The sequence below is a fragment of the Rissa tridactyla genome, chromosome 9 (genome assembly GCF_028500815.1).
Source record: "Rissa tridactyla isolate bRisTri1 chromosome 9, bRisTri1.patW.cur.20221130, whole genome shotgun sequence".
Lineage (NCBI taxonomy): Eukaryota > Metazoa > Chordata > Aves > Charadriiformes > Laridae > Rissa > Rissa tridactyla.
This window is the reverse complement of record NC_071474.1, coordinates 11,820,870-11,840,058: the sequence shown is the minus strand read 5'-3', so window position 1 is coordinate 11,840,058 and position 19,189 is coordinate 11,820,870. Positions and strand designations below refer to the sequence as shown.

The 19,189-nt window shown below is 44.2% G+C and overlaps 1 protein-coding gene and 1 long non-coding RNA gene across 3 annotated transcripts in view; one reads left to right on the top strand and one right to left on the bottom strand.

Annotated features, from left to right (window-relative positions):
- Positions 1-14,216: 14,216 nt before the first annotated feature.
- PDE8A (phosphodiesterase 8A) overlaps positions 14,217-19,189 on the top strand; it is a 169,110-nt gene continuing 164,137 nt past the window's right edge. Inside the window, exon 1 of one of the 2 annotated variants that reach the window (XM_054215151.1) lies at positions 14,217-14,653. In XM_054215151.1, coding sequence (XP_054071126.1) covers positions 14,588-14,653 — 66 coding nt within the window. In that variant the 5' untranslated portion in view covers positions 14,217-14,587. Of the gene's footprint in view, positions 14,654-16,646; positions 17,559-19,189 lie in introns of those variants that run through there. The other variant, XM_054215152.1, reaches the window with a different exon arrangement.
- On the bottom strand, positions 15,573-18,211 carry LOC128915162 (uncharacterized). Its single transcript, XR_008468545.1, has 3 exons — positions 17,815-18,211; positions 17,370-17,540; positions 15,573-16,446 (listed from the first exon to the last, which is right to left on the bottom strand). It is a non-coding gene; the product is annotated as an uncharacterized LOC128915162 (long non-coding RNA).

Genomic DNA, 19,189 nt, shown 5'->3' with positions numbered 1-19,189 from the left:
TGTCAACAAGCTAGAATGCTTTAAGATGTGCCATACTGGAAGAGCTAAGGAGACAGCTGCCAGCACTTGACCATGTAGAGATGGGTCCTTCTTTTCCCTTTAAAATCAAGGCTCTTTAGACAATGGAAATTGATCTGAGTCTTCCTGTAACCAAGCTTTGCTTTCCACTATTGACAATGGAGCTGGACAGCTGTGTAGAGGAGCACGTGCAGCAGGTCATCTTTCCCATTGTTCTGCATGCCGTAGTGCTGAAATGATATCTCTGTGTTTGTGCTTGGCATAAGATAGCACAAGGTACAGCCTGAAATCATTAAAAGCTCTGGCCAAATGTGGATTAGTAGCAGACACGTGCACCCCGTCCAGGACTAAGGAGACTGCATTTTCATATCATGTTACGCGTGACTCCTACTTGACAGGGCAGTGGTGCTTTATACGAACATTACAAATGCTCTGACTTCATCTCGGTGTACTCTTCTGAAGCAACTGTGGTACAAGACTATCACAGTTTCTTTTTCACCCCTAAAAGAACATGATTGACCCCTAGCGATGAAAGTGCTGCGTGTACCATGACCTTAATGTTTCCTTTCTCTGGGAAACACACTGCTGTCTGTTCCGATGTGATCCGTCATTTACTTCTTGTTCTTCAGAGCAATAGCAGAGGAAGGATTGGTGGGGACATCTGTATGTTTATTCTGATAATGAAGGTGTAGTTCCTTCAAAAATACCATAGACTGGAGATTTTGACATCACAGGGAAACACTCAAGACACATTTAGCTTCAGCATTAGACTAAAAGCTTAAGTTTAGCTCCCAACAAATGCCTGAACTTTAAAGTTTTTCAGTTACCACCATTCATATGCTATTCTGATTTGTAGTGTTGAATTAAGGCATGGGTATCCAATCGTGAGCATGACTGAAAATTTATAAAGAACCTTGGGTAGTTGTTTATACCTATTTGGGAGAAATGCAAAAAGCAAATGGCAGAAAATCCAACAAGGACTGTAGTTCACCCTTTGTGTTAATTTTTTTTTTTTTTCAGTTTGAGGGGAAAAATGCTAGAATTCTTTTTTAGCCTTTGTTGTTTTGTATGGATTCTCACCTCTGTGATTCTCAGGCTCTGTTGCTTGTGGGCTGTTTCTTTTTAGGCATGTGATGTGCTTTCATGGAACCATGTACTCTGAATCTACTCAACACTTACATGTTTTCCTAGGGTTTTAAGGAAAGTCTAGCAATTATTACTTTGATGATAAATCCATAAGCTCTAATGCTGGCACAAAGCTGTCTTTACAGAAGGCCTTTCTCACTGATTTTTTTTCTTCAGTTCATTTTAGGAAGCTGAAATAACCAATCCAATCAAACGAAAGTACTGACTAGGAAGTTTAGGCTTCTAGTTTAACAGGAAAGCAATGTTTTTACTAAGCTTTCCTATTTAGACCATAAGAAAAAGATTTATTTCAAAGTTTATAATGTCATAGTTTAGCTTTAGTCTTCTCATTTCTAGTACCCATTTGAAGATCAGCTTCAAGGATTAGTATCACTTTTCTTTCATAACCAGGAACTTTGTTGTTTTACTTAGGTGAAGTTAATAGATTAGATGGAATTGCTCCCTTTCTGTACCCTTTTGGGCAAACTGAATTGTGTTTAAAAGAATCTGGGTATAGTCTCAAAGGATCAGAATTTTTCTTTTCTATTCAAAAAAGAAATTCCGTTTAGAAATGGCTATTACTCAGCACTAAATTTAGTGCACAGAACTCTGACTTTATAAACATGTCAGCCTTTTCCCGGCTTTTTTGCTTATCCCTTGTCAAATGCTCTTTTTTATCTTAAACTGCGTGCACAGTACCAAGTCTTTCAGCCTGGAAACCACCAGTATGCTTCTGAAGTGGTTTGGTTTTTTGGTTGTTTTTTTTTGTTTGTTTTGGGTTTTTTTTGTTTCTTTTTTTGTTGTTGTTGTTTGGGGTTTTTTTTTCTGCCAGTAATACAAGTTCTTTTACCTAGTCTATGGAGGTTTTGACTGGTTTGGGAATAGACTTGTCTCTTAAGTCATCTTTCCTTCAACAAAGGCAGGCAGCGGAGTTGTTCCATAAGAGCAGAAGCTTTCTGTTCGCTTTCAGTAGCAGTGTCAGAATAGAGATTGGAGAGACACACTAGCAGAAATGCTAGTGAATATTTTTGAGGCCTTCTCAGACCTGACTCCTTCACTGACCTTAAATTAGTAAGTTAGCCAATCTGTTTCCACATAAGTTAAAAGGGAACCACACTTAGGTACTCCATGAGGTGTAGTGATGATTAAACAATAAATGCCTGGAAACTGCTCCAGCCTACAAAAGTGCTAAAGACTATTTGGGAACCCTGTGGGATCCTGTGTAAATCCAGTGGCACAAGAGCAGGGCGGGCAAAGTTTGTATATCTCCTGGAACTGTAATATGGTCCCAGTGGTGCAGGGAGTATGAGAATTCATTCACAGATAGGTTTATAAATGTCCCTAGGGTGGATATGCATGTCTGTATTACCAAATGTAAAATGAGCGCCTCACAATTTCTTCTGTCCTGTCAGTGTTATTTGGAGATATGATTCTGCCGCTATAGGAGAGGATTTATGACGTGGGCAATGCAATGATAAAAAAAGTTCAAAGGTAAATTTTAAAGCTCTAGCGGGCTTGCTTTATAGTGGAAGAACTTGAAAAGTGCTGACGAGAAGCAACGTTTTCCCCAGTAACCCATTTAAGAGGGAGTGATACAGAGACAGCAAAACCTTTAGAGGAATGATGAAGGGTACATGATATATAATATTGTTATGGTGGATGCCACCCCGTAATACTGATACATATAATCTTCTGAGTTATTTTTATTCTTGCAGAGAGGGAGGTCAGGCTGTGTCACAGTTGGTTTTGGTTAGACAAGACCCTGGAAATAGGAATCTACAGTGAGAAACAGAAGGGCTTGGTTTCTGCTTTGATATCTGATTACAAGCAATTTTTGAGGCCAAATTACATGTGGGCAACAGGATACTATTGGCTAGAGGAAGCAGGCACGATGGTGTTTGACCACCTCTGTTCCAGGCTGCAATTTATATGTAAATAAAGGAAATTAAACGTGGGCTGGACTTGATTTCTCCATAATTTGTTTTTCCCTGGCTGAGAAGGCCTCACATACTTGCTATTGCATGGCAGAAGGTCAGTTTCAGCTTTCAAAACGGACAGCACCATCAAAAGCAGCAGAAACGCAGACCTGACTGGGAGGCCTAAAGCAGTGCATTGGTTAGAGCCGTAAGGAAAGGTGACAAATCAGTTGCTTAATCTACAGAGAGTTTTTCAGGGCAGGCTCAGCTCAGCTGTAGGGAATTAGCTAGCCACTCCCTGGGCAGGGGCCCTGGGGAGCTAAGATTTTCCTTCCATTTTGCTCCTGACGCTCAGCTGTAGTAAGCTCACTGGCAATGAGAAGGTATGTGTATTTGCACAGATGCCTGTAATAAAGATTCTTCGTGTCAGTTTCATAGATAAGATACAATTCTTAAAGTACCAGCACCAAACCAGAGAGCATGTGGAAAGAACGTAAAGTCTTTGAGGTGGGGATAGCCTCCTGCTGTGTATCTGTAGTTTCATGGTTGGGAATGCTAAGTGCTGATATGATACAATGTGGGGGAAGGAGGGTTTTTTCTTTGCCCTACTCAGTGGGCAGAAGGGAAAGAATGATTTTCTCCAGTCAGTTGCTTCGGGCTATGTCTGTGCCAGCAGAAAATGCTTGTTTCTTGCTTTAGTATCTCCTGAATGTTTCTGCTGCCTCGCTTAAAATATTCTCTTTTGGCTCCATTTTTTGGCATCCATAAGATTAATAACCCAGACTGCCAAGCTTGGTGGACAGTTCTTCAACTGCAGTGGTAATGCTTAAGAAGAGTAGGCTGATGTCTACATGCCTCCATATAAAATTAGTCTTGGTTTTTAGATCAAAAATTAGGTGCCCTGCAAAAAAGAATTTTTTCTCTGGTTTTATGCAGCACTGGTGGAAATTAGATTGTTGGATCCACAGGTATTTCTACTTGTCAAAGATGTGTCTAGAGTTGAATTCCCTGCTCCAGCCTCCCAGACCTGGCTGAGGCTCTTTATTCCTGCTAGGGAGAGAACCCAGTGTGTTTAGCTGTGCTGGAGCTGCCAGGATGCCCCTCAGCCTCTGGCATTTGTCACTTCCCAGGAGGGTCTGCTTCTGATAGAGCATTCTTGGAGCTTAATTAAGCAGGTAGGAAATAGCTTTATGATAATGAATGATGTCCCAACTTAGTGGTTCATTCATTAGTTTATAGCAAATTGTCACCATTTATGAGTTAAGGAAGTCAGATGTATGAATGAGAAACAGAACCTTCCAGTTTCTTACTGCTATTTTATTTTCATAAGCTTCGTAGTGTGATGAATTGGGCAGCCCCACAAAAAAATAGACTCGCAAAGCCAGTGCATGCTCTGTAACAAATGACACCATCACATACACATCAGGTCTATGGAACCTGACGAGATGCATCCCAGAGTCCTGAGGGAACTGGCTGATGTAGTTGCCAAGCCACTCTCCGTGATATTTGAAAAGTCACGGCAGTCAGGTGAAGTCCCTGGCGACTCGAAAAAGGGAAACATCGCACCCATTTTTAAAAAGGGTAGAAAGGAGGACCCTGGGAACTACTGCCCTGTCAGATTCACCTCTGTGCCTGGGAAGATCATGGAACAGATCCTCCTAGCAGCTGTGCTAAGGCACATGGAAGACAGGGAGGTGATTCGAGACAGCCAGCATGGCCTCACCAGGGGCAAGTCCTGCCTGACTGTCCCAAACCATGACACTGATGAACCTTGGTGCCTTCTACGATGGAGTGACTACAACAGTGGACAAGGGAAGAGCTACAGATGTCATCTATCTGGACTTCTGTAAGGCCTTTTACACAGTCCCCCACAACATCCTTTTCTCTAAATTGCAGAGCTATGGATATAATGGGTGGACTGTTTGGTGGATGAGGAATTGGTTAGATGTAGTAGGGTAGTGGTCAACAGCTTAATGTGCAGATGGAGATCGGTAACAAGTGGTGTCCCTTAGGGGTCTGTATCGGGACTGGTGCTGTTTAATATCTGCATGAGTGACACAGACAGTGGGATTGAGTGCACCCTCAGCAAGTTTGACAATGACACCAAGCTGAGTGGTGCAGCTGATGCTCGTGAAGGACAGGATGCCATCCAGAGGGACCTGTACAAGCTTGAGAAGTGGGCCCATGTGAACCTCATGAAGTTCAACAAGACCAAGTGCAGGGTCCTGCACCTGTGTCAGGACAACTCCTGGTATCAATGCAGGCTGGGAGATGAAGGGAATGAGAGAAGCTCTACCAAGAGGGACTTGGAGGTACTAGTGGATGAAAAGCTGGACATGAACTGACAATGTGTGTTTGCAGCCCAGAAGGCCAACTGTATCCTGGGCTGCATCAAAAGCAGTGTGTCCAACAGGTCAAGGGAAATGATTCTGCCCCTCTACTCTGCTCTGGTGAGACCCCACCTGGAGTGCTGCATCTAGTTCTAGAGAAAAGCACAGCACAGAAAAGATATGGACCTGTTGGAGTGGGTCCAGAGGAGGGCCACAAAAATGATCAGATGGATGGAGCACCTCTCCTATGAGGACAACTCTCCTCATGAGAAGGCTCCAGGGAGACCTTACTGCAGTCTTGCAGTACTTAAAGGGGGCTTATTAGAAAGATGGGGACAAACTTTTTAGCAGGGCCTGTTGTGATAGGACAAGGGGTAATGGTTTTAAGCTAAAAGAGGGTAGATTTAGACTAGATAGAAGGGAGAAATTTTTTACAATGAGGGTGGTGAAACACTGGAACAGGTTGCCCAGAGAGAGGTGGTAGATGTCCCACCCCTGGAAACATTCAAGGTTGGGTTGGATGGGGCTCTGAGCAGTCTGATCTAGTTGAAGATGTCCTTGCTCATTGCAGGGGGGTTGGAGTAGATGGCCTTTAAGGTCCCTTCCAACCCAAACTATTCTATGATCTCCCTGCTCCCTCTGTGTCTTGCAGGACAAGGATGAGGGGGAAGCTATTTGGCTGAGACCCAGACAGGATAACATGAAGGTGATTCCAGCTGACAGGGATAAGCAGGAAGAGCAACTGGCAGAGACTAAGGTATGTTGATCTGTCTGTTATCTATGTGAATGATAGTGTATGGACCTGATAGACTTAACTATGGTTCTGTGGGTTCCCATGTAGAAAAAAGTGTAGAAATGCTATTTTGTGTTTCTGTGTTGGCAGCTCATTGGTGTTGTTTCCTGATGTGTATTATACCTGTCCTACTGCCTTAGAGCAGAACTACTGTGAAGTAGAATTTTTTTTTTTTTTTTTTAAGTTCCAGTGCTTGCCTTTAGGGAATTTTGGATCTTTACCTCATCTGGGTGGGGTGTCAGATGCTAAAAGTGACAAACCCAGTGTGACTATAACTGTGGCCTTGCCACATTTGAGGCATTTTCAGAAAGGCAGATGCTGAGAACTGCATGTGAAGAACTCAGAATTATTAGAGCCAAAAATAAAAGGTAGGTCTGTACTTAAAGATAGACAGAAGCACCTTATGGGACTTACATGCACCCCCATTAGACAGCATGGCAGAAAAAGTATAATGGACATGACAGTCTCTTGCCCTACCCCTGTTACAGCTCTGACCATAAGATCCAGTTGGCCCTGAGCACAGCTGGGCTTGGATGCAGACATTTCACGATTGCCTGGTACTTGTTTCTGTCTGATTTAGTAGGATCCATGCTTCCCAGGCACAAAGGATAACACATAGCAGTGTGAGGGTACGATGGCTGAGCTGTTGATGGCTTTGGATGGGTGTGTTTGTGTACAGCGCTCGAGACAACGTTAATTCCTCCAGGGCTTTCCCTACAGCTGTAGCAAGCAAAGTGGAGAAAGGGCTGGCTTGGCTGCCCTGCAGCTGCTGCGTGACTTCAGGAGAGCAATACGTGTGTTTTTTTAGTCATACCTAACCTTCCCCTTCTGCAGTGCAGTATCTCACCCACCTTGTTTCACGTACTCAGTCTTGCCTCTATCTTCTTATGTTCACCACCGTGTCAGATGAGTTTCAGCTAGTTCGTGGACCTGGACTTATGCACCTATTTTGTTGTGACTGGCAGTAGTTATTTTTGGGGTTGTATCTCTGTATTATTTGAACTCTGTGGGAGTAGTCTCATTTCTTTTCTACTGAACAATCAAAAAATAATCTCTGCCTTTTCACTGCTCTTTATTCCCATCATTTGTGGGAATACTGTGTGGTGCTGTAGCACAATGTGCTGTAACACAGCACAAGGACCCTAAGTAATTGCAGCTCATTATTCAAACATTTGTTAGTACTGATGGATTTGTTTCCTTATCTGTGTCTCATTTTGTCCACAAGATGGTGTTGATATTCTGCCCTTATTGTGAGCTGTGTCAATGAAGCCTTCATTGAGGCAGGTACCCTAAACAGAGCTCACCAGAAGATAACCTTTAGCACCGCCTGTGTGAGACCCTCGAAGGCCAGGCAAGCGTTTCCCCAGTAAACCTTATCCTCATGAAGTAAAGGAGGTGTAGGAAAGGTAACACCTTGTTGAAACCCCTTCCAAAAACCACATCCGTGCGACGATCCTGGAAACCAATCTGGCGGTTTGCACAGAGGGACTAATGCTCACTCATCAGTCCATGGTGGCTTCCACCCGTGCCAGGGCCTGGCCCCTTTGGCCCATGGCATGAGATGAGTGCAGGGCTCTCGGCAGTCAGGGCCCTGTACGCCAGGTTTTGGCTAGCGTGGAGACCTCAGGGACCATCCACTCTAGGACAAGTGAAGATGCCTCCTGACACCAAATGTTGGATTTCATCTGTGAAGTAACGGTAAATCCCAGTGACAGCAGCACTAGGGGGTGCTGCTGTGATGCCGGTAGCTTTCCTCCAGTCGACTCAGGGATGTTTTGGAACAATTTTTGTTTATTCATCTTGTTCCTGTTGACGTTTTGATCAAAGTCAGTGAAAACACCTCAAAATGTTTTTCACCTGTGGGTATCGTTTCTTTGATCATACCTAAAGTATTATTTCTCTGCATCCAAACATACGTATCTATACATGTGAAAGTAATTGCTGTGGAGTGCAAGGACACAGTGAGGCATTTCCTTTAGGGCTGGCTGTATTGTTTAGGCTTGCACAGGGTGTCAGAAATGACATTAAGGCCAAATGAGGATCAATCTCTGCCTTTTGAAACCTCCCTCACAAGGGCTAAGCACCACAAAAAATGTATTGACATGGCCATTAATTTTAAAGCTATGGCCCAAGAGCCATACAGTTATAGGGCCATTCCCCATTCTTTTAGATCCACCTTGGGGTTCAGTTATGCCTCCCTCTCTACGGGAAATTGAGACCAAAAGTTGGTATTTTATTGAGCTGCGATACAGGTGAGATTTCTGTGGGTGATGTGGCTTATCTCAGCAGTTGCTGTTCCTTCAGATTACTGTTCAGAATATTTCCTTCTGTTAATGAAAATATACTACTTGCTCTTAGAAATATAAAATGTATTTGGAAGAACCAGGAGTTAAGATGAACTGGAAGCTATTCATGTTGCCCTTAAGAAATTCAAAGTCATTAGGACAAAATACAATTTAAGTTTCTACAGACACAGCAATTGCTTGTGAATTGCACATTATTTCTGCTGCAAATTGAAATCTCATCTTGGTAGTACATCAGTGATGTGCTTTTGAACAACAAATTTAAATTCAAACACAATCTATCCTCTTTACTCTTTTCTCTACATTACTTCTGAGTCAGCAAGGCACTGAAATAACTGTTAGGTGACCTGCTTGATGTTTATAGGGATGTTGGGTAGAGTTTGGCCCTAGCTAGCTGTAATACTGAACTGTGTTCAAGGGAGCTACAGTTCAGTGATCCAGGCTGTTACACAGCTCATGTAAAAATTATACCAGAACTGTTAGTTTTTTCTGCAGTTGATTACTGAGCAATATGATCGCTGCTGAGTGTGTGACATCCATGTAGAATAGGAAGTAATAACACTTTTTAAAAATATCATTCAAACTACCATTACTTAACACTTCATGATGTCAGCATTTATCTAATAATTAATACATACAAGTATTTGGTTTACCACAGGCTTTCCTCTCATGGGGAAAAAATGGTCATTGTGTACTTCAGTATGGTAGTGGCAACAGTGACTTCTTCTGGGTGTGTGGGCTTGCTGTTCCCAAGAGTCAGGAATTTTTAAGACTGAGGAATTGTATACATCCACCCTTCCTTTCTGGGCAAGAAAGTCTGAACCAAATTTCTTTGGTCTTGTGGTGGGCTGGACTTTTTCTTGGGATGGCTGACATCAGGAGCTGGCATCTAATGTTGCGAGGTGTTTGTGGTGCCATAGGGAGTTCCTGAAAAGAAGGGTGAAATGAGGGGGGCTGTCTTGATTTGAAACAAGCCAAGGAGTAACCTCATTCTTCTGCACAGCAAAGGCCTGCTAAAAGAGTCTCCTGCAGCACCTTGTTCAATGTACTTGACGTGGCTTTGTTTTGAAGGGATAGGACTCTCTAATTCCTTCCCCCCAACCCTATTTACAAAGCTCCATTCCTTGGGAGAACTCAAAGGCTGTCAGAAGGGTAGTAAATATAGTCACAGAAGGAGGAAAAAAAAAAAAGAATTTTAAAAACTGAGTTTCTTGGCTGAAAGAGGTAATCAGACAAGACACGTAGATAAATAATCTATGTCTTCTATGTGTGTGGCTTGTACTTTAACCACATTGCCATTCTCTTTTCTATATATCCAGTAATGTGTGGTAAATGGGACACTGTCCAAGAAGAGGCAGGGAAGAGGGTTGCAGTGATTGTCCTTATCAATTGTTAGGCAATGATTTCACAATTGTAGTTCATATTCTTCATTGTGAAGCTAAGAGACGGGCTGTACTGCACCACTGCTGTCTGCAAACACCAGCGTGTTCGGATCCTGCCCCCACTTTTGCTAAAAGATAAGCACAGTATGATGCAAAATCAGATTTCTTTCCTAAACAAGAAGAGATTTGTAATGGCCAAACACTCAAGGTATACCTAGCAAATACCAAAACCTAAACCTTTTGCACCGGTTTTCAAGATGCAGTCATTTCTGTGATAACTTGGCCCCTGAGTTCAGTTCACAGACCTTTTCTAACTGGAACAAACAGGTTTTTTACACTATACCAAGAGTCCGTGTTTTCTCACAGCAGCCCTGATCCCTGCCTTACAGCTTATCTCAGGAAGGAAAAAAATTTAAACCTTTGTTTAGTGCTGACTAATAGCGTTAAAGTTACAGCGGGATGTCGATTAACCTGTTCTGACACGTTTGCTTGTGGCAGCAGCTTGTTACCGACAGGCCAGGGCAGCCTCCGTAACGGGCAGCCTTATCAGGGCTCAGGTCAAAGGCCTGTAGGATCCGAGGTCTGAGTTTTATGCTTGCGCCCATCGAGCGTTGAGCTGAACATCCAGCTCGGTGAGGTATAAAGAGTGTCGGGGTGTCACTGACTGCCCGGCATTGCCAGATTTGGGGCATCTTGGAATAAACCCGCCCCCAGCCTGAAGTCAGACGTACCATCTCTGTAGCACTGGCAGCTTCTCTCTGCTGTGCCTTCTCACGTGGGTCTTCCTGATGGTGTGAGCTCGCCTGGGAGCCTTTTCTCTCTGCAGGGTATTTGCAGGCCCTCTTCTGCCTGCCAAACCACCTATTTTCATGAACCTGACATCTCCTCTCTATCGAGTTTGCTTGAAGCTGGCCCTATTGCAAGGAACTCAGACAAAGCCCGCAAGTTAACAGTGCAATTTCCTTAGGAAACAAAAAGGAGAAATAGTTTTCACTTTTCCCTGTTGGTCCAGAAGTAACAACAGTCATTTCAGACACGTTCATGATGCTTTCCGCTTGCCCCTGCATTAGAAATGCAAAGTGTTGTTTTGTCGCTACGGCCCCTTCCACTTCACAGCTCCTTCAGTTCTCCTGCAGAGGTGAGTGTTGCTCCTGCCTGCTTTCTGAGGGAGAGGGAGAAACTGCACCGTGCTGCGGGCTCTCCTGAAATAAAAAAGGAAACTGATACCCAGCTGCAATTACAGCTCTCACTTCCTGATCTCCACTCCTGGGCTGTACTTCAAAGCCATCTTTAGACCCATCTGCACTTTCCCTTTTCTTTTTCCTCTTCTTTCCTTTCCTAGTGGACTTTGACATCAGGACTGCAGATGCATAAATGGGCTGAAAAGTTTAGTTTCTGGCTTGGTACCGGGGCTGGACCCTCCAGCTGCAAGTCACCTTCTGACGTGGGGAAGAGTCGTCACCGTTGTTTTACAGGGGAAAACCGCTGAGCTGCAGAGAGAAATGTGTCTGGCCTGTCATTGCCCAAGAAGCTAGTGACTAATCCATGGGGAGAGTCCTGATTTCCTAAATTAGCCTGGAGTAAACCAAGCTGTGGGCTATCCTTCCTGTGATCTGACACAACTCGGAACAGATGTCTGGTTTACACTAAAGGTTGACGCTGAAAACCTTGTGAGTTTGCTTCTCCGCAGCAACCATAGGAAAGTTTATCTTATGTTATGCTGCGTATGGGGAAAGTGTTTCCTTTGATTGCCCTGTTTTAAATTAGGAAATGGTCAACTGAAAACCAAAAAAACTGTGAAAATTACCGCCACAGAATGTCATCAAAGCAGAAGATGTAGCACGGACACCTACGTAGATAATGAGATACAGCACTTTTGCTTGCTATTTAACGCAAGCAAACTTCAGACCGCTAGTTTTGCCTACTCTGGGACATAGCTAATATGTCACTAAATGGGTGATCTGTAAAGAGAAACCAGAGAAAAAACAAAATGCTAAGCAATTTGGTATTTCAGGCAGGCTCTCTTAAAATTCAGCAAGCAATTAGTAATCAGAGATTTTTGCCCAAGAGAGTAAAAGGAACGGTAGAAAACGGAGTCCTTGAAGCTGCTGTAATAATCAGACCTTGTGAATAGCTGGGGCAAAGACTGGTATAACTCCCCCCACCCTGTTCCCTGTCTTACGCCCTGCCTGAGGTCGAGCTGACTCCCAGCCGGGCAGGGAGGGCTGGCCAAAGGTGCCCCCTGAGGGCCGCAACGGTGAGCCAGGGCTGGCTCTTGAGAGACTGTCGGGTTCTGCGCTGCGGAAGCTCTTTGGCTCTCAGAAAAAGGCCCGGGCCTATGAAATCACAGAAAGTGAGACTTCAGCCTGGTGAATGTTTGTAGCAGCAGTCAGTGTGTAGAAGAATCTTCCAGTTGGGAAGGGAGGACCTCGGCTGGTTTGGATAGTGAGTTCATGTGAGCCTCAAACCATTTCAAAATAGGCAAAACTTGATCGACTACACAGCCGCGGTGGAATGAACGTGTGCCCGGGACCTCAAGGGCTGTAGGCTTGTGTTGGCCACTGAGAGCAGGCTGGGACGGTGTTAGACCTGTGCCCACACCCTGTGGGGATAAGGAGAAGCTTTGCTTCTCCTTGGGCTTGTGTGGGCAAATGGTAGGAGTCTATGTGTCAGTAGACAGAGATGCAAGTGTGATGAAGACTTTAAATATCTTCAGTGCACAGCCAGCTGTTCTTGTGAGATAGTAGCACTGAGTATTGCTTGTCTCGCAGCACAGGTGGGGAAACTGAGGCACAGAGCTTTTGATTTACCTCTCAAAATCACAGAATCAATAGCAAAGACAGACTAGGTTGATGGTTTCTGAATCTGCACTCTTATCCTTCGCTTTGCTGTCTCTCCATGGAGACATCTGTGTCCTTATGCATCTTGCCTGTTTTCTTTGTCACATTTGACTTCACTTCTTTGAAACAAACACGTAATCAACTATGCGTACACCTGGCTCACAGTTAGACATACCCTACGCACAGGGTTTGAGGGCCTGTCATAGCCTAGACAGACACTTCTAGTTACTGATTATTTTGTAAAATGTGATCTCAAACTCCTTAAAGACCAGTTTAATTAAACTGTAGAGAAATATCTTGTGAAGTCCAATTTGATTAATGAAAAGATGAGTATATAATAGAGCATGTGATCTTGAGCGAATCACTTATGCACTTTGCGCTTCAGTGGCAGGAAGAGGTCTAAAGATCAGATCCCTGTACTGCTAACTTTTAATGATGCTGCCAATATGAACATTTGATTAAAATATTTTATATTTTGACAGAATTAACTTTAATCTTTCTGCACAGTTGCCAGCAAAAAAAAAAAAAAAAAAGTTCTGTCTCCTGCCATATAGATATTTATAAAGAATTGTTCATCAAGATTCATCAAGATGGGTTGCATATTAGAGAGAGGAAAAAGTGGCCTTACTTTTCCAGAGTAGCCAGTGACTCTGCACTCCTCTGTTTTGGGGATTCTTAAAGAGAGGCCTTTCCCGAGCAGGCCGAACGCTGAATGAAGCCATGTGTGTCTTTAAATAGATGCCAGAGATCACAGTCAGTTTTGAAATCTTAGGGCACCAGCTATCTGCAGTGGCACTGCCTGATAGGCAGCGTAAACAGAACAGAGAGGATTGATCTTTTGTTACCTGCTTTTGTTTATATTTATTGTAGCCCCTCTCTACAATGCATAATGGTGTTTTTAGAGAGAAATGTCACTTTCTAAATGGAGCGTGCTCCACTGGGGACGTGGTTGCTCCACACCCTGAGAAAAATAATCCATTCGCTTGAGAAAGCTCCCTTAGGCAGCCTTACGGTATAGCCTGATTTTTATGGATTCTGGCAGAGAACTGAGGGCCATTTTGTAAATTCGTCCCTGTCTTATGTAGACTGTTGAGAGTGGAACTCTTTTAAGCAGAGCATGTGGCAGATGGATGTGTTGCCAGCACCTGGATGGGAGCTGACGGTCTCTGCCGCAGAGGTTACCCGCCCACACGCGGGTCTGCTCATCCTTAGGGAGATGTGCTTAGGAGTTTGACCCCAACAGGATTTGCAAACAGAGCTTTGTGGTTTTGTATGTGGCCCGCAAACATATGCTGAGAGCTTTGCATCGATCGAAATGAATGCAGTCAGCCCCCTACCATCTTCTCTGGATTTCTTTGATCTAATAACAACATTTATCTACCTGAGCAATAAGTTGAATGTAAGTTGGCTTTATTACTGTAGTGACGTGGAATGGTTGGTTGCTGGGTGACCTTGCTTCTGATTTTATGGTCTAGGCCAGCTCTGGCAGCAGAGAGGTGTGGCCATCTATTGCAGTCCGTTGTCAGGCTTCTCCTGAGATGATCAGAGGTTCAGTGTCAGTTCTCCTATAGTGCCGGGGAAGCTGTAAACGGTTGCCATTTGTTACGTGAAAACCTGGATCCACAAGGGAAGTCCATGGAAGATAAATGCCTGACAAGAGGAGCTATCAAGGCTTAAAAGAAAGGCCAAGCTCTGTGAAATCCAGCAAGGAACCAGGATCTGCAACCTTGGATTAGACCAGTGACCATAAAACTGGCGTGTGGGTTACTGCAGGGCTTTGGAAACTGGGATACTAGAGCCTGCGTGGTTTGGTTTGGTTTCGCCCAGAGGGTTATTTTAATGTTTTTCATTGGAAACCTAAGTTTTGCAACTAATCAGACATGGAAGAAAAAGAAGGAGCAGATATTTTGGAAACCAGCCCCATCTCTAATGGCCCTTGGTGCAAGGTGAGGACACTTTTTTTTTCCGCCCCCCCCTCCCCCCAATTACAGAAAATATTATCTCTTTCTGCTGTTTACAAGTGACTTCAGTAAACCATTGCCCTTGGACCAGACTGAACACAACCTCTGCATCAGCCTTTGTAAACAACTTCAGAAATTCCTTAGAGCAAGGTTGTGCTAAACATTAGAAATAGAAATGAAATGGTAATGTGTGTGGTTAAGCGACTGTCATCCACCTCACTGGAAATTTCAAATATCTGAGTAACTACAGGTTTCTGTGCTGTGGAAACTACCAAAATAGTTTTGTTAGGTGCTTGGAAAATCCAGAAACTTCTTATAATTTTAGCAAAGCCACTGCTTTAAGGTTAGCAGGTCAAACATGCGCAGTCAAACTGCAGCAAGCACAGGGTAAGATAAGCATTAACTTGGTCAAACAAATTGACAATTTAACTGTGTGGAACTCGATGTCCAGCAGCAAACTCCTCATATTCTCCCAGAGCTCGCTCGAGAGCATTTGACCTTCCTAATGGGTCAGCTGCGCTTCTTGTCAAATCCCGAACAGTGACGTTCGGAGATTGTTTTCTGTTTGCTTGTGTTTGTAATTTGATCTCATGTAACAACATTGTCCTCAGCTCACATAGAACCACAGGGGTAACTCTGACATCCTGCCTGAAAAAACCCTTGTTGTTTCCTGTGCTTGAAATTTGAAAGATTTCCAATTTGGACAGGTTAGCATGTTTATATTAATCTCATCCTGTTACATGAAATTAAACTATTAGTATTTTGGGAGTCGAGCATTCTACCTCCATTTTGGTTTCCCAAAAAATACTGGGTGTTTTTGGCTCTGTGAGTTTTGGAGGGGACTGGTGGAAGGTTTTCTATTGCCCGTGCTGAAGCCAGGATTTCAGTCCAGATGCTCGTGCTTTGGAGAAAGGGTGTCTGGGAGATGATGTCAGGAATGTGCCAGCCAGCTTAGATTTTTAGCTCAGAATTGCTTTTTCTTGATAGGAGTTACTGGAAATTAAGACGGAAAATTTAGGAAACTGGCAACATGCAAAATATCTGAGTGTTTGCGACTCATTCAAAAAATATTCTTAGTGAATACGGAAACGTGTGTATCTAATGAAAATATGTTTGGTTTCAAGAGCTGGTCAAGCGAAAGAAACACGGTCACCTTGTCCTGTTGGAACATCTGCTCGGCATTGATCACTTGGTGCATCTCCCATGGCACTGCCCAGGCAGCCGTTCTCATTAGCGCTGAGGGTTCCTTCACCCGAGTATCTCCAACAAAAATGTGCAAAATGTGCATCGCTGTTGCATTTGCTGTTTGCTATTTTTATTTTCTTGTTTACAAAGTTGGATATCCAGTTAAAAGGCAGAAGCAAGAAACACTCAGAAAAAAAAAAAAAGAAAAAAGGACAAAACAATGAGAGCAGTTTGTAAACACTGAGGCTGAAAATTATTCACCCCAAATATTTGGCAAGTAGGCAACAATAACAAAATATGTTCACAGAACTCTAGAGCAGTTTGCAATCAAAACGTCTGTATTTTCATAGTATGTATTATTCATCTTGGATCCTGATTTCTGTGGAGGCGGAGAGTTAGAGACTGATTTCTGGAAGTAGCGTGCAGCTGTACCCCTTGTTCAGTCAAGTTTTTCTACATCTGCAAGTGAGCCTTGTTTCAAGAATACTGGCACTTTTTAAGACACTGAGATTTGCGTTCATGGGAGCCGGGGCAGGATGCATGGTTGTGTAAGGAGAGAATCCATTGAAAAATAATATGCACTCTCTCATGGCCTAAAAGTTCACAGAATAGGTGAAATTTTACATACTACTCTTTCATGGCTCATAGAATATGATTTTCCTTCTGTAAATCTGGGATTTTCTAGTTTTTCCTTTAAAAACTGGATTTACCCACGCCCCCCTCCACACCCCCCGGGAAAAACCGAAACGATTTTTTCAACCATATTTTAGTTATATTGGTTGCAGTCTTAAAAATTTTACTTCAATGTGATAGCACATTTTTCTCAATAAGTATTGAGAAATAATAATCAGAATAGCTCATCAACCAGCCCTTCAGCAACTGCCTTCGCGTTTTTTCAAGTGCAAATTTGTGTTTGCAAATAATTTTGTCTGCATCTTATTGTGGGTACAAATGTTACTCATTAGAGCCTCTTTGTTGGCATCCCAAAATGTGGCAATTGAAGATCCGGCTACAAATATTTGTGTTTGTGTTCCCTATCTTAGTGTTTAGTTTAAGAGAGGGTTCAATCTTGTTTCAAGATGCAAGCGAAAGTGTGTTGATGTTCTTTTGTTTATGTTTATTATAAAATCATAAAATATTGTCATTTTCTGTAATTAAGAGTGGGGAGCACCTGTGCTGCGACTCAGCACGGAGACATTTGCACGGGCTGGCTCGCGCCAGTGCCAGCAGGGCCTTGCTTTCATAGAATTTTAAATGCACTTGTAGGTTTTTAAATAAAAAGAAGCTGGTTAGTTATTAACTTGAAGAAATATCTGATTTTAGAGAACAGAAGATTACAAAACAAACTGGATTTTCACCAGCTCCTGAAGGGCAAACAGTACGCTGCATCCGGGGGGAGAGGGAATTTGCTCCTTGCATTTCCCTGCGGTGTGTTTGTGTTGAAGCTTTTTCACTCTCATAGTACTTGATGTAAATGTTAATTAGCACTCCGGGGGAAGCGTGTTAACAAATGTACCTTTGACACAGGTCCACAGCCACGCTTTGCTCTGTAACTGCAGGCTGGAAAGATTAGCTGGCGAAGTAGCTTGTGCTGCTTTTGAGGAAACTCTTCCAACAGGAGTTCAGCGAAGCTTGCTGAATGCTTCCACTTTGCCGCTCCGCTGCAGCTCGGCCTGCGCTTGCTGCCCTGCAGAAGAGGCGCCAGGTAAAGCGTGAGCACTTGTGAGAAATGAGAGCAAACCCCTAGAAGAGGGATACTTCTAACCGGTAAATCTGCCTGGGCTGTGGCTTTCATGTGAGGAGGAAAAAACAATGTCTTGGCTTAGCACAAACTTTGTGGCAGAAATGATTCCTCCTCCCCTACTGCTGATCTTGATTAGCAATAAATCTGGGTGGTAAAGTCATTACCATAAGCTGTTAGAGTAGAAAGGTAACAGTACTGCATTCATAAACACATTTACCTCATCGCTGCACTTCTTTCCCTTTCCGTAAGCAGCAGGTCAGAGATTCAGAAATGGGAATCGTTTGGCGGGTGGGATTTTTCAGTAGCGTTCAAACCTGCCTTAACTCAGGTCCGCATATAGATACTGTGGTGGCGTCTGGCCAGATTAATTCCTGAACCTGATGGATTCTATACCATGACTTCTGTGAAAACATGCAGCAATTTTTCAAGATTTGACTTGTTCAGCTGTTCGTTGCTGTGCAGTATCAAATCCTGATTTCTCCCTGGTGAGGAATAGCTCATATCGAAGACTCTTACAGGAAGAAGAGTCCAAGGTTACTAACAGCTCTCTGTAAATGAGGTCGGTAATTCCAGCCCAGCCCTCGAGAGCCTGGTGTGGGGTTTGCACTAGGGACGGCAAATGCTGCTGGAGGAGAGTGCCTGTGGCTGTAGGAGCAAAGGGCAGCGCTGCCGGTGGGAGTCCTCCCCTCCTCTGGAACAGGATGTCGTGTGAAGGATGCTGGCGTAACGACATGGCTCTTAATCAGCCGATCTGACCCTGGCACTGCTCTTGTGTGACCCTCAGTGGGTATCTGCTTTATACTTGTTTTCCTTAAGGAAAAACGGTATCTTTCTGGCTTTTTTTGTCCTGTGGGGAGTTTCAAACCTGTGAGCTGACTGTTGCTGGTGCGAGGCCATCAGCCTCCAATTGGGAGCGAACTTCGAGGTTTTCAGACTTTGGCAAGGAGGAGCAGCGTGGGCAGAATGTGGACTTGCGCGTGTGGGTGGCCCACAGGGCACGGTGCCTGCCCGCCAGGGCAAGCCTGACCTCTAAGTCAGCCACGGAGAGGCACCACTGCTTTCTGCTCGCCGCATCTCCAGGTTACAGGTGTGAACCAGTGTCCTGGGGCTGCCTGTCTGGGACTGTGGTCTGGGACAGCCCTGGGAGGGTTTTCTGGCAGAGGGATTCGTGTGAGCACCCTTATTTTGAAGCGCAGGTGAAAGAAACGCCAATCTTCTCGGCAGTGGGAGGTCTCCTCGCTTTGAATTGCTGCTAGATAAACGTAGCCTTGACTCAGTAAAATAAGTCCAGAACTACTGGATGGAAGCCCTCTGGCGCAGTGCTGCACGAGGATGCTGCTGCTCGGGAGGAGAGACTGCGTTTCAGCCTTCCCTCTGCAGGGAGCCCCATCTGAGCAAACAGCCCCCCAGCTGTGGTCGTGCAGAGCTGCCCAAACCCGCCGCACGGGGACAGGGAACCTGCAAAGGCACCCGTGGCACACAGCCCTCCGAGCTGCGCCATTGACTCCAGCGGCCGCTCCGTGTGCATGGCTGGATTTTGGCCTCGTCCTGTCAGCCTGTGAAGTGGTGACAGAGGTCAGACCTGAGCTACG